Source organism: Haliaeetus albicilla, chromosome 7 (assembly GCF_947461875.1).
Source record: "Haliaeetus albicilla chromosome 7, bHalAlb1.1, whole genome shotgun sequence".
Taxonomy (NCBI): Eukaryota; Metazoa; Chordata; class Aves; order Accipitriformes; family Accipitridae; genus Haliaeetus; species Haliaeetus albicilla.
Genome location: NC_091489.1, coordinates 6,936,694 through 6,951,103, shown reverse-complemented (window position 1 = coordinate 6,951,103; position 14,410 = coordinate 6,936,694). Strand labels below are relative to the sequence as shown.

Sequence of the window (14,410 nt, the reverse complement as noted above, 5' to 3'; positions counted from 1 at the left end):
CCAACGTGGGGCACAGGGGGGTTTGACATAACAGCTTGTTTAGTGGCCCAAAGTTATAGCTGTTACAGCTGCGTAGCTATGAATTGGCAGGCTCCTCTGCTTGCCACCGGGCTTGCTTGCTTTGCTTCATGTTAGACGCCAGTGCTCGTTAGTGGCTGCTTTTTGCATTTGCTGTTGGCTGTAGTGCTTATCATCTCACTCTGCTGTGCCCGGGAAGACTTTGCCAACAGCAATGGCCACGTGCCTGGGTTGGCATACTCCAGTCCGAGAGCGAGTGGCAGCGACTGTGACCTGTGGGTAAGTCCACGCGGGAGGAGGTACACCCCTGAAGGCAACGAGGTTCGTGTGCGAGCAGGCCATAGCATGAGCTGTGCGTTAGCCAACGTTGGAGAAGGGCTTGAGCCAACACTGACACAGAGGGGAGGGGAGGAGATCATTGCAGTGTTACAGCCTGTGCCCTGCTCCAAAGGTACAACACCTGCAGGCTGTAATAAACGTAGTGCTAAATTGTTGCAACCCACCATCTGAGTTGCATGTTACTGGAAGTACTGTAAGGGGAACCAACAAACCCAACTGAGAACAAACTTCACAAGAAGCCCTGCAGGTTCAGCATAACCCAGCCTGAGCTGGCTTTGGCAGCCAGTAACCATACACAACACAATGTGCTTCCTGACCTGAGCAACCACCTTAACATCTTCGCTTTCCCCATGAAACTGTCTCTATATCAACCCCTGGGTTTTCTCACTTCTGCCCTTCCGACTCTCAGCCCCAGCCTGCTGAGGAGCTAGTGACTGAGCGGCTGTGTGGTGCTTAGCTGCCTGCCAGCGTTAACCCACAAAATGGATGAACTTAGCCAGCTAATCATAATGGAAGTGCCTGGAGTCATCAACCACTTGGCAGCAGCAATGATGTCATTGGAATAGCCTTGGCTTTCTTTTCAAATGAAGCTACATGCTTTCCTTCTACAACACAGTGCTTCTAAGAGATCCCTGTAAAATTTCTGAAGAATACAATAGGGGCAAACATCAGCAGGGTTCAGGATGTGTGCAATGGGCCGTGTACTGAGTGGTGGCTTGGCTGATGCTGCACCAGCCTCGGGTTCCCGGCATCAGAACAGATGGAAGATTTTGTAACATTTTACCACCTTTCCTGGCATGTTAATAAAGCAGTTCTCTATTCTCGACCAGGGAACTACAGGCTGCTCAGCCTCACCTCGAGCCCTGGAAAGGTGATAGACCAACGAGTCCTGGGAACCATTTCCAGGCACAGGAAGGACAAGAATGTCATCAGGATTCACTTAGGGGGAGTTACGCATGTGTGGTGGGTTGACCCTGGTTGGATGCCAGGTGCCCACCAAAGCCGCTCTATCACTCCCCCTCCTCAGCTGGACGGGGGGGAGAAAATATAACAAAAGGCTCGTGGGTCAAGATAAGGACAGTTTAATAAAGTGATAGCAAAGGTTGCGCGCGCGAAAGCAAAGAAAAAAAAACAAATGATGTTATTCTCTACTTCCCATCAGCAGGCGATGTCTAGCCACTTCTCGGGAAGCAGGGCTTCAGTACGCGTAGTGGTTGCTCCGGAAGACAAAATGCCCCCCCTCTTCCGTCTCCCTTTACTTAGCTTTTATATCTGAGCTGACGTCATATGGTATGGAATATCTGTTTGGTTGGTTTAGGTCAGCTGTCCTGGTTATGTCCCCTCCCAAGATCTTGCCCTGCCCCAGCCTGCCATTGGGGGGGGGGCAAAAATGTTGGAGAGACAGCCTTGATGCTGTGCCAGCATTGCTCAGCTGTAGCCAAAACACTGGTGTGCTATCAACACCTTTCTAGCTACTGATGCAGAGCACAGTGCTATGAGGGCTGCCATGGGGAGTATTAACTCCATCTCAGCCAGACCCAATACAGCATGACCAACATGATAACCTTCTATAATGAAATGACTGGCTTTGTGTGTGAGGGGAGAGCAGTGAATATTGGCTACTTTGACATCCAGAAGGCTTTCCACACTCTCCCCTGTAATGATCCTCATCAGAGAAGCTGATGAAGGCTGGGCTAAATGAACACACAGTGACGTGGATCAAAACTGTCTGAATGCCTGGGACCAGATGGTGCTGATCAGCAGCATGAAGTCTAGTTGGAGGACAGCAACTAACAGTGTACCCCAGGGGTCAGTACCAGCCCCAGTCCCGTTCAACATCTTCATTAATAATTTGGAGGATGGGACAGAACGTGCCCTCAGCAAATGTGCAGGTGACAGCAACCTGGGAGGAACGGCTGATACAGCAGAAGTTAGTGCTGCCATCCAGAGGGACCTCAACAGACTGGAGAAATGGGCTGACAGGAACCTCACAGAGTTCAACAAGGGGAAGAGCAGTGTCCTGCATCTGGGGAGGAACAACTCCATGCACCAGGACAGGCTGTGGTCACCCAGCTGGAAAGCAGCTTTGCAGAAAAAGACCTCGGTGTTGTGGGAGACACCAAGTTGGCCATGAGCCAGCAATGTGCCCTGGCAGCAAAGGCAGCTAAAGGTATCCTTTACTGCATTAGAGAAAGCATCATCATCAGGATGGATCCTTCCTCTCTACTCAGCACTGGAGGAAACACCTGGAGTACTGGGTCCAGCTCTTGGCTTTCCAGTACATGAGAGACATGGACATAAGGTAGAGAGTCCTGCACATGGCTACAAAGATGAGAAGGGGTCTAGAGCATCTCTCCTATAAGGAAAGGCTGAGCCTGCTTTGAATGTGAAGCCTGGAGAAGAGAGAGCTCACAGAAGAATCTCATCCATGTTCAGAAATACCTGAAGTGAGGGTGAAAAGAAAACAAGGCCTCGATCTAGGTGCCGTGGTGGAGCAGGGGGGTTGGACAACAGGACCTGCTGAGGTCCTTTCCAATATCACTCATTCTGTGAGTAGAGGAAGGATCATAACTTCGATTTATGCAAGGCATGCAAGGTGTGAAAGGGTGTGCCAAGTTCCCCAGTGTGGAACCCTCCAAACCCGCATCCCGGTCTACTTAGCTAGAACAGGCAATGACCCCACGCACATGAGGTCCTACACGGTCAGAGTGGCTTCTGCTCACCTTTCCCCAGCTCCTCTCTGCTCTCAGACCTGCTCTGCTCTGGCTTCCCACTTCTCTGCACCTGTGACACCACCCGGCCATGACCCCACTCCGTGCCCCAGGCACAGCCCAGTCACCGCCTCGGCAGAGATGGGCTGTGACACCCACGTACGGCATGTCCGTTGCAAGGTTTTGGTAGCAGGGGACTGCAGGGGTGGCCTCTGTGGAAAGCACTCAGGGACCGCCTCGTGTCCAGCACAGCCTGTTCCAGCCAGCTCAGGATAGTACCTGCCGCAGGCCAAAGCTGAGCTCATCAGCAAAGCAGGCATTGCCTACGGGACAACAAGGAGGGGGAGGAGGTGCTCCGGGCACCAGAGCAGAGATTCCCCTGCAGCCCATGGAAGACGCCACAGTGGGACAGTTGTTTCCCTGCAGCCTGTGTAGGATCACATGGCAAAGTACATGAGTGTGCCCTGACAGGAACTGGGGCCTGTGGACAGCTGATGCTGGACCATGTTTATCCTGAAGGACTGCAGCCCTCCAAAAGGACCCATCCTGGAGCCATTTGTGAAGGACTGCAGACCATGGGAGAGAGGAAGGAGCAGTAGAGGTGAAGTGTTATGATTTCACCTCAAACCCCATCACCCCTGGGCCACTTGGGCAGAGGAGGTAGAGGACTTGGGAATGAAGGTATGAAGCTGAGCAAGGGAGGAAAGTGCGAGGTGTAGAGGAAGGTGTTTCCAGGATTTTGTTGCTCACAATCCTGCTCTGTTTTAATTTCCCATAAGGTAAAAATTCCCGCAGCGTGCAGGAAAGGCCAGGAACTCCTGCAGTGCAGAGTGATGGAACCTCACTGCCTGGGAACCCCCCTGAGGCCCCCACCCAAAGCAGCCGGTTGCCCCACAGCTCTGACATTGTGGGCCGGGCTCCAGCAGGTTTGTGTTAAAGCTCAGCTGGTTTTCCTGTCTCCGTGCAACAGCGCAGAAGTAGCGGGCAGAGTCCCGGGGCTGCAGGTCTCGCAGGGACAGAATCGACTCGGACCGGGAATTGTCCCGGGACACCGTGGCTCGATCCTTCACTGGCTGCCCGAAGTCAGTGAATGAGGAATCATGGTTGATGTAGGACACCCACTCGAGACTGCCGCCGGCCGTCTGACGGTACCACAGAATGAAATAGTCCTCGAAGTTGAAGCCGGATCCCCGGCAGGAGAGGCTCACGGTCTCCCCGGGCGCTCGCAGCCCTCCGCCGTCCTCCACCAGCCTCAGCTGCGCCCACAGCCCTGCGGACGGAGGTTTGTGTTAAAGCTCAGCTGGTTTTCCTGTCCCCGTGCGACAGCACAGAAGTAGCGGGCAGAGTCCCGGGGCTGCAGGTCTCGCAGGGACAGAATCGACTCGGACCGGGAATTGTCCCGGGACGCTGCGGCTCGACCCTGCACTCCTGCCCCGTACTGCTTCACAAAATCCGAACCCCATTCGATGTAGGACACCCACTCGAGACTGCCGCCGGCCGCCTGACGGTACCACCTAATTGAGTAACTCTTGAAGTCGAAGCCGGATCCCCGGCAGGAGAGGCTCACGGTCTCCCCGGGCGCTCGCAGCCCTCCGCCGTCCTCCACCAGCCTCAGCTGCGCCCACAGCCCTGCGGACAGAGGTTTGTGTTAAAGCTCAGCTGGTTTTCCTGTCCCCGTGTAACAGCGCAGAAGTAGCGGGCAGAGTCCCGGGGCTGCAGGTCTCGCAGGGACAGAATCGACTCGGACCGGGAATTGTCCCGGGACACTGCGGCTCGACCCTGCACTCCTGCCCCGTAGTCCTTCCTAGTACCCGATGGCCCGCTGATGTAGGACACCCACTCGAGACTGCCGCCGGCCGCCTGACGGTACCACCTAATTGAGTAACTCTTGAAGTCGAAGCCGGATCCCCGGCAGGAGAGGCGCACGGTCTCCCCGGGCGCTCGCAGCCCTCCGCCGTCCTCCACCAGCCTCAGCTGCGCCCACAGCCCTGCGGACGGAGAGCGCAGGCAGCCGGGCAGGGCGCGCCCACGGCCCGAGGACGTTCACCCGCCGCCCCGGGGCTGAGCCGCGCCTGCTCCCGACACCCGCGCCCCGACCCGCTGCCCGAAAGCCTCCCGAAAGCCTCCCGAAAGCCCTCTCCCCCGCACTCTCCCCCGCCCGCTCCCCGCCTCCCCGCTAAGGAAGGCCAGCGCGCCCGGCGCCGGAGCAGCCGCGGCCCCGGGCAGCCCCGGGCAGCCCCGGGCAGCCCCAGCCCCGGGCCCAGCCCCGGGCTCGCCGCCCGCCCCGCCCGGCTCTCACCTGCCGGCCCCGCGGCCAAGGCCAAGGCCAGGAGCCACGGCCCCAGCCCGGGCGCCATCGTGCCCTGCCGCGCCGGGGCCGGCCGGGGCTGAAGGGCCCGGCGGGAGCCGCAGAGGAGCCGAGCGGAGCCGCGCTCGGGCCCGGGCTCGGGCCGGCTTCTGCGCGCCCCGCCGGCTCGGCCCCTCGCCGGGGCAGCGCCGACGCCTCTGCCCGCCCCCGACAGCCCCGGCCCCCCGGGGCCGCGGCCCCTTCGCGGCAGGAGAAGGGGCGGCGCGGGGAGGGCCGCGGGGCAGGGGCGGCGGCAGAGGAGGAGCGCGGCGCCCCGGGAGGCGAAGGCTCCTGCCCCTCGGCTCCCGCCGCGGCTCCGCCTCTGCTCACTGCAGAGGAGACAGGCTGGGCAGAGGTGCCTAACTCACGGCTAGAAGAGGAGGAGGCCTCTTCCCACTGTGCTCTGAGGGATGTTTGACGACATCGAGAGGCAGAGGCAGGTCAGGCTGCAAGCAGTCAGCACAGCTCCACAGAGCCGTGCAGAGCACAGGGGCATGCTCAGTTCCTGGAAGGCATCACCCCTTCCTTCCACTTACCTAGGATGAAGAATAACCCCACGCACATGGCAGTCCACATGGCCAGGCCCGCTCTGTCTCACCTCTCCCCAGCTTCTCTCTGCCTGCAGAACAGCTCTGCCCATGTTTTGCCTGTCTGTGTCTCTGTCACTGCAGTCAGTCCTAGTCGCTCCTAGTTGCACCCTCAGTCTATGACAACAGTGAAGGCGAGAGGTGGGGCTGGAGCAGCAGAAGAAGGTGAAGCTGTTGGTGCACTCCCAGGTGTCTCTCACCCTGCAGGGTGCAATCACAGAGCCCTCATTTGGCAGGGAAACCTCTGGAGGGTAAAAGGTGACATGCTGGTTTTGAGCCACCCCCAATCTTCCTCTTCAAAAAGGATTGGACAGTGCTGCTGGGACTTAGGAGCTGGCCCTATGGGTTGGCGGGTTGTCTTCCCTGGGGACCCCTTTCCCTTGGTGCTGCTGAGATGCTGCTCCTGGATGTGACTCCCCTGAGCCCAACTCTGCTTGGACAGGGCACCCCTAGGCAGATATGCTCCCCCTCTGCTCCCTCAGCTCTGGCCCAGCACCCTACTCTGGCATGTGCTCCCTCCTGCTGACACTTATCCCGCTGCCTCTTCCCATCAAAGCCTTCCCAGACCCCCCAAGCAGCAAAGGCAGCAAAGGGCAGGTGAGGTCTTGGGTGTCCGTGGCACCGAACCTCTGGGGTACATGTGTAGGCTCAAGCCCCAAGGCTCATCCCCCAAAACTCACGTGCACAGGACTCAGCAGGGACGAGGCTGTTGGGGCTCCTCAGCAGAGCAGGGTCACTCCCTTCTCTGTGCTCACTGTACTCCGCAGGAACTCAGAGCTCCCCTACAACCACAGGAGGGGACACCTACTGAGCCCTGACACAGTGTCACCCTCTTGACTGCTACCACCATTTTGGGGAGCATCGCCCACTCCACACCCGCCCTCCACGGACTTTCTGCATCCCTTCCCTCTCCTCTCTTTTGATGGGTGCTTCAACATGTCCCTTTGGGGAGGGAATCTCCAGGACTAGGGTGGAAAAAGGCAGCTGCAGAGGGTAGAGGAACCCACTGAAACTGGAGGCTTGAAGCCAGGAAGAGAAGCAGGGGGTGTTGTGTCTCAAAGTTGGAGCGACTCAGGTTCGTGGATTTCCTTTGTCAGAATTAACGTGAAACGACACCAGGGGAGTTCAAACAACAACCAACATTTATTCAACCTAGCTAACCTTGCCCAAGTACAAGTGAACTTATCAATATGAACCTTGCAACATGTCGTTAAGCTGCTGTTTGAAAAGAGAAGGTAGGTGTAGAAAAAGCAATGGAAAAAGGAACATGAAATGTATCAGAAGGAGAGCCCTCCCGTTGAGTCACGAGGTTCAGAGCAGACCCCCTTGCTTTCTGGACTCCTTCTCAAAGAGGAGCCCAGGGGCGGCTAGATCCACTCCTAGTCTCAGACTTGGTCAACGGTTTATGTTTAAAAGGATGAGGTGTAGGGACTGTGGAAAAGAGAGAAGAAAAAGGGGGGGAGAGAGAATGACAGAAAGAAAGAAAGAAAGAAAGAAAGAAAGAAAGAAAGAGAGAAGAGAAGGGTTTCACCAGTCCTGGGTCCAGCACTAGTCCCGCCAGCACAGAGAACCAGTTCCAGAGGGCGCGCACTGAGGACTCATTCTCCCTTCTTTTATAGTGTGTTAGTTGATGATCTCAACATGCGCAGTTCCCACACCTGGGGTTCACTGGAATCACTCAGTGAGCTTCGGGGGGGGGCGGTCATTGTGGAGTTGCCTCTCCTTTCCTGCTGGCATGACCACTTAAGACAGAAGCACAGTCCCAACTTCTGTGGGACCTTCTTCCTCCAGGAAGGCATAAATTGTGTTCCTTCTCCTGGTCACTTAAGATAAGGAATTGGGGCTTTGGAGAATTGCGTTCCCACCCTCCGTGGGGCCCTCTCCTCTGGCCACATTGTCCTGTTCACAAAACTCCAGCATTTTTACAGATGCCGTTTTCTCCAGCAAAGCTCTTTTAGCGGATGTTTGAGACATTGAATTTGTCAGACCGTCACAGGGGGATGCAGGGCCAGGGTGGCCTAAGGTGCCCTGGGCCACTTGGGGCTGTCCCGACATGGGAGGACATGCTGGGTTCCCTATGCCCCAAACTCATGGACAGCTGGAGTATAGTCCTGGTGGTGGGCACTCTCCATATCCTCCTTGTTGGGGTTCCCCTGCAAAGAGCCATGGATCAGGATTTTAACCATGGATACTGCAACACTATATGCTGCAGGTCTCTGCCACGAGTCTGCTAGATCCAGTCCCAAGTGTAGCTGCTGTCGATGGTGGGTACACCAGAGATGCGGCAGGTATCTCTGAGACCCTCTGTACTGTGGGGCCTGAGGCCTTTGTCTGCACCTGAGAAAGGGCACCTGTGACCCCAGGAGACAAGGATGAATAGGCTGCGATGTCTCAAGGTATCCCTCTGAACATCAGAAAATCCTTTTTCAGCATGCGGGTGAGCAAGCACTGGCAAACGTTGCTCAGGAAGCTTGTGGCGTCTCCATGCTTGGAGATATTCAAAAGATGGCTGGTCATAGTCCTGCGCAACAGAACCGGCTCTAGGTAGCCCTGCTGGAGTAGAGCGGTTGGGCCAGATGACCTTTGGAGGTCCCTTCCAAACTCAGTCATTAAGTGATTCTGTGAGTAGAGGGGAAGGATCATCTCCTCAATTTATGCAATGCATGAAAGGCTGGGAAGCGTGTGCTAAGTTCCCATGTGGAAACGTCCAACTCCTCCTCTGCCCCTGTCCAATCCGCAAGGATGGGCAATGACACCACGCACAGGTGTTACACACAGCCAGAGCGGCTCCTGCTCATCTCTCCCCAGCTCCTCTCTGCCCACAGATCTGCTCTGCTTAGCTTTCCCACATCAGGATTCCCCCCATAAATGCTGGAAGGCATGTCCTGTGAGGAGCAGCTGAGGCTTTGGGCTTGCCTGGTTTGGAGAAAAAGAGGCTGAGGGCTGACCTCGGTGCTCTCTACAGCTTCCTGAGGAGGGGAAGTGAAGAGGGAAGTGCTGATCTCTTCTGCCTGGGATCCAGTGATAGGATGCGCAGGACTGGTTCAAAGCTGTTCCAGGGGAGGTTCTAACTTGCCATTAGGAAGCATTTCTTTACCGAGAGGGTGCTCAAACACCGGCACAGGTTTCCTAGAGAGGTGGTTGATGCCCCAAGCCTGTCAGTGTTTAAGAGGCATTTGGACAATGCCCTTAATAACATGCTTAAACTTGGTCAGCCCTGAACTGGTCAGGCAGTTGGACTAGACGATGGTTGTAGGTCCCTTCCTACTGAAATAGCCTAGTCTATTCTGCTCTATTCTCTGGACCACGGACAGCACCTGGCCACGATGACACCCCTCTCTCTCTGAATACAGGCACAGTCCACTCACTGACTCACCCCTGAGATAGGCTGTGACTCCCGTGAACGTGCAGGAGGGGAGAGCAGGAGATCTGGAAGCTAACGTTGCTCAGGCACACCCCAAGTGTCCCTCACTGCGGTCCCTGCACTGTGCACTGATAGCCAATCTCTTCCTGGGAACCACCCTCAGCCACCTCAGCACTCACCGGCTCCAAATATTGTGCACCCTGGGCCGGGCCCCAGCAGGTTTGTGTTAAAGCTCAGCTGGATTTCCTGTCCCCGTGTACCTGCGTGTTAACAGCACAGAAGTAGCGGGCAGAGTCCCGGGGATGCAGGGCCCGCAGGGACAGAGCAAACTCGGACCGGGAATTGTCCCGGGAGGCAGTGGCTCGACCCTGCACTGACTGCCCGAATCGAATGAATGAGGAATCATGATTGATAACGGACACCCACTCGAGACTGCCGCCGGCCGCCTGACGGTACCACCAAATTGAGTAACTCTTGAAGTCGAAGCCGGATCCCCGGCAGGAGAGGCTCACGTTCTCCCCGGGCGCTCGCAGCCCTCCGCCGTCCTCCACCAGCCTCAGCTGCGCCCACAGCCCTGCGGACGGAGGTTTGTGTTAAAGCTCAGCTGGTTTTCCTGTCCCCGTGCAACAGCGCAGAAGTAGCGGGCAGAGTCCCGGGGCTGCAGGTCTCGCAGGGACAGAATCGACTCGGACCGGGAATTGTCCCGGGAGGCAGTGGCTCGACCCTGCACTCCTGCCCCGTAGTCCTTCCTAGTACCCGATTGCCAACTGATGTAGGACACCCACTCGAGACTGCCGCCGGCCGCCTGACGGTACCACCAAACTGCGTAAAGCCCGAAGCTGAAGCCGGATCCCCGGCAGGAGAGGCGCACGGTCTCCCCGGGCGCTCGCAGCCCTCCGCCGTCCTCCACCAGCCTCAGCTGCGCCCACAGCCCTGCGGACGGAGAGCGCAGGCAGCCGGGCAGGGCGCGCCCACGGCCCGAGGACGTTCACCCGCCGCCCCGGGGCTGAGCCGCGCCTGCTCCCGACACCCGCGCCCCGACCCGCTGCCCGAAAGCCTCCCGAAAGCCTCCCGAAAGCCCTCTCCCCCGCACTCTCCCCCGCCCGCTCCCCGCCTCCCCGCTAAGGAAGGCCAGCGCGCCCGGCGCCGGAGCAGCCGCGGCCCCGGGCAGCCCCGGGCAGCCCCGGGCAGCCCCAGCCCCGGGCCCAGCCCCGGGCTCGCCGCCCGCCCCGCCCGGCTCTCACCTGCCGGCCCCGCGGCCAAGGCCAAGGCCAGGAGCCACGGCCCCAGCCCGGGCGCCATCGTGCCCTGCCGCGCCGGGGCCGGCCGGGGCTGAAGGGCCCGGCGGGAGCCGCAGAGGAGCCGAGCGGAGCCGCGCTCGGGCCCGGGCTCGGGCCGGCTTCTGCGCGCCCCGCCGGCTCGGCCCCTCGCCGGGGCAGCGCCGACGCCTCTGCCCGCCCCCGACAGCCCCGGCCCCCCGGGGCCGCGGCCCCTTCGCGGCAGGAGAAGGGGCGGCGCGGGGAGGGCCGCGGGGCAGGGGCGGCGGCAGAGGAGGAGCGCGGCGCCCCGGGAGGCGAAGGCTCCTGCCCCTCGGCTCCCGCCGCGGCTCCGGCGCTGGCCCGGCTCGTCGCCCGGCCGAGCCCTGCCGAAGGCTGCCGGCCCGCAGGCAGCGGCCCCTCGCAGGACGCTGCCCGTGCCCCGCACCCCCAGCCCGCCCTGGCCTCGCTCCCATCCATTCCCCGCCCTCGGAGAGACTTGGGCATACGGGAGAGAGGCCAGTGGAGGGCCATGAAGGTGATGGTGGGACTGGAGCAGCTCTTACATGAGGAAAGGCTGAGAGAGCTGGGACTGTTTACCCTGGAGAAGAGAAGGCTGTGAGGGGATCTCATCAATATATGGAAACATACGAAGGGATGCTGTAGGGAAGGCAGGGCCACGCTCTTTCCAGTGGTGCTTGGTGACAGGACAAGAGGCAATGTGCACAAACTTTCTGTGGTTTTGTAGGTGGCATGTGCCAGGGCAAAGGGGAAAACTGAAACTCAGAATTTGCTTCTTTCCTGAGGACTTCCAGAAACAGCTGTTTTACAGGTGTTCAAAGCTGGAAGAGAAAAATGCAAGTGATACGAAAGTAATATGGGCAGGTAAAAAAGTAGCCCCCAGAGGAGGCAGGACAGCTAGTCAGCATGGTTATGGTTTCTGTATAACTGGCATCTGCCGCATGTAAGGTGTGTGGTCTTCTCGTAGAGCTTACTGTGTGTTGTTCTTCTGTAAAGGTGCAGAGACAGCTACGTACACATCATGAGTTTGGACAACCACGTACACAAGCCCAGAGCCTGGCATTGGAAGGACGGGGAATAACGTGCATCGCCATTTGGGTGGTTGACTGGCTGCTTCCTGGGGCCTGAGAGGCCTAGCGCGGGCCACAGCTTGTTGCTGGAGGCTGGGTTCCTGGACAGAATGGAGGGCAGGGGAAGGAATTTCATCACACCCAAAGGCCACTGCTGGAGGAGTGCAGGGAGTACAGGGCATGAGGCCAGGGGCAAAGACTAGAGGTATTCCCCCCAGTCAGAAACCAAGGATGCAAGATTACTCCCACAGCCTTTCCAGCCCCCCAAGCTGTCTCTTAAAAGCTCTGGCTGGCCATCAGGCCTCATGCTGTTCTCTCAGGCTCCCCAGAAACAACATAAGAAAAGGGGAGCAGAAGAAGCACCAGTTTTGCTCCTAGGATGGTAGAAGAGTGGAGGCTGTAATGGACCTCTGGAAAAGGTCTAGTTGAACCCTCCTGCTTGAAGCAGGGTCAAACGGTGTTCAGTAACTGTAGTGGGTGCAGCTGGGACAGAGTTAATTTTCCTCCTAGCAGCCTGTATAGGTAGCTGCAATTTTTTTGGACCAAAACCATGTTGATAACACACCAATGTTTTAGCTATTGCTGAACAGTGCTTATGTAGCGTCACTGCCTCCTCTGTTTCTCATGTTCCCCCACGAGCTGTACAGCTGACCACCACTGGCCAAAGGGATATTCTCTACCGCGTGACATCATGCGAAGCAATAACAGCTGGGGGAAAGAAGGAGGAAATGTGGTTATTTGGAATTCTGACATTTGCCTTTCCCAAGTAACCGTTATGCGTGGTGAAGGCCTGCTTTCCTGGAAATGGCTAAACATCTGCCTGCCAATGGGAAGTAGAGAATGAATCTATTATTTTGCATGATTTGTGTGTGCAGCTTTGGCTTTGCTTATTAAACTCTCTTTATCTCCAAACACAAATTTTCTCACTTTTACCCTTCCGATTCTGCCTCCTGTCCCACTGTGGAGGGAGTAAGTGGGCAGCTTTTTGGGGCTTAGCTGCCATCTTGGGTCAAGCCACCATGGCAGGCTGCCCACAACTTTGTCCAGTTCGGTTTTGAGTATCTCTGAGAGCGGAGACTACCTGTTCCAGTAGTGACATTGACAGTAAAAACCCAGTTCTCTCAGGCTCCCCTTGTGTGTCAGATGCTCTTGTCCTCATCCTCATGGACCTTCATTGCATTTGCTCCGCTCTGTCCATGTCTTTCTGTCCTGGTTTCAGCTGGGATGTAGTTAACTGTCTTCCTAGTAGCTGGTACAGTGCTATGTTTTGAGTTCAGTATGCGAAGAATGTTGATAACACACTGATGTTTTCAGTTGTTGCTCAGTAGTGTTTAGACTACAGTCAGGGATTTTTCAGCTTCTCATGCCCAGCCAGCGAGAAAGCTGGAGGGGCACAAGAAGTTGGCACAGGACACAGCCAGGGCAGCTGACCCAAACTGGTCAACGGGGTATTCCATACCATGTGACGCCCCATTTAGTATAGGAACTGGGAAGTGAAGGCAGGGAATTGCCACTCGGGGACTAGCTGGGTGTTGGTCGGAGGGTGGTGAGCAATTGCCCTGCACATCATTTGTACATTCCAATCCTTTCATTACTACCGTTGTCATTTTATTAGGGTTATCATTATCATTATTAGTTTCTTCTTTTCTGTTCTATTAAAGCGTTCTTATCTCAACCCACGAGTTTTACTTCTTTTTCCCAATTTTCTCCCGCATCCCACTGGATGGGGGAGAGTGAATGAGTGGCTGCGTGGTGCTTAGTTGCTGGCTGGGGTTAAACCACGACAAAGGCATGCAACGTGTGAAAGGGTGTGCTAAGTTCCCCAGTGTGGAACCCTCCAAACCCGCATCCCGGTCTACTTAGCTAGAACAGGCAATGACCCCACGCACATGAGGTCCTACACGGTCAGAGTGGCTTCTGCTCACCTTTCCCCAGCTCCTCTCTGCTCACAGACCTGCTCTGCTCTGGCTTCCCACTTCTCTGCACCTGTGACACCACCCGGCCATGACCCCACTCCGTGCCCCAGGCACAGCCCAGTCACCGCCTCAGCAGAGATGGGCTGTGACACCCACGTACGGCATGTCCGTTGCAAGGTTTTGGTAGCAGGGGACTGCAGGGGTGGCCTCTGTGGAAAGCACTCAGGGACCGCCTCGTGTCCAGCACAGCCTGTTCCAGCCAGCTCAGGATAGTACCTGCCGCAGGCCAAAGCTGAGCTCATCAGCAAAGCAGGCATTGCCTACGGGACAACAAGGAGGGGGAGGAGGTGCTCCGGGCACCAGAGCAGAGATTCCCCTGCAGCCCATGGAAGACGCCACAGTGGGACAGTTGTTTCCCTGCAGCCTGTGTAGGATCACATGGCAAAGTACATGAGTGTGCCCTGACAGGAACTGGGGCCTGTGGACAGCTGATGCTGGACCATGTTTATCCTGAAGGACTGCAGCCCTCCAAAAGGACCCATCCTGGAGCCATTTGTGAAGGACTGCAGACCATGGGAGAGAGGAAGGAGCAGTAGAGGTGAAGTGTTATGATTTCACCTCAAACCCCATCACCCCTGGGCCACTTGGGCAGAGGAGGTAGAGGACTTGGGAATGAAGGTATGAAGCTGAGCAAGGGAGGAAAGTGCGAGGTGTAGAGGAAGGTGTTTCCAGGATTTTGTTGCTCACAATCCTGCTCTGTTTTAATTTCCCATAAGGTAAA

General features: G+C 57.2%; 1 protein-coding gene and 1 gene segment (V, D, J or C); both read right to left on the bottom strand.

Annotated features, from left to right (window-relative positions):
• LOC104314821 (M1-specific T cell receptor alpha chain-like) overlaps positions 1 to 4,297 on the bottom strand; it is a 104,075-nt gene extending 99,778 nt beyond the window's left edge. The window contains exon 1 of the mRNA XM_069786852.1: positions 4,191 to 4,297. The gene's annotated coding sequence lies outside the window, so the exon portion shown is untranslated. The remainder of the gene's footprint in view (positions 1 to 4,190) is intronic.
• A 5,625-nt stretch (positions 4,298 to 9,922) lies between these two features.
• On the bottom strand, positions 9,923 to 11,102 carry LOC138686235 (Ig heavy chain V region C3-like). The segment is given in 2 exon segments: positions 9,923 to 10,299; positions 10,611 to 11,102. Coding segments are annotated over 2 exon segments (435 nt in total).
• Between the last annotated feature and the right edge of the window lie 3,308 nt (positions 11,103 to 14,410).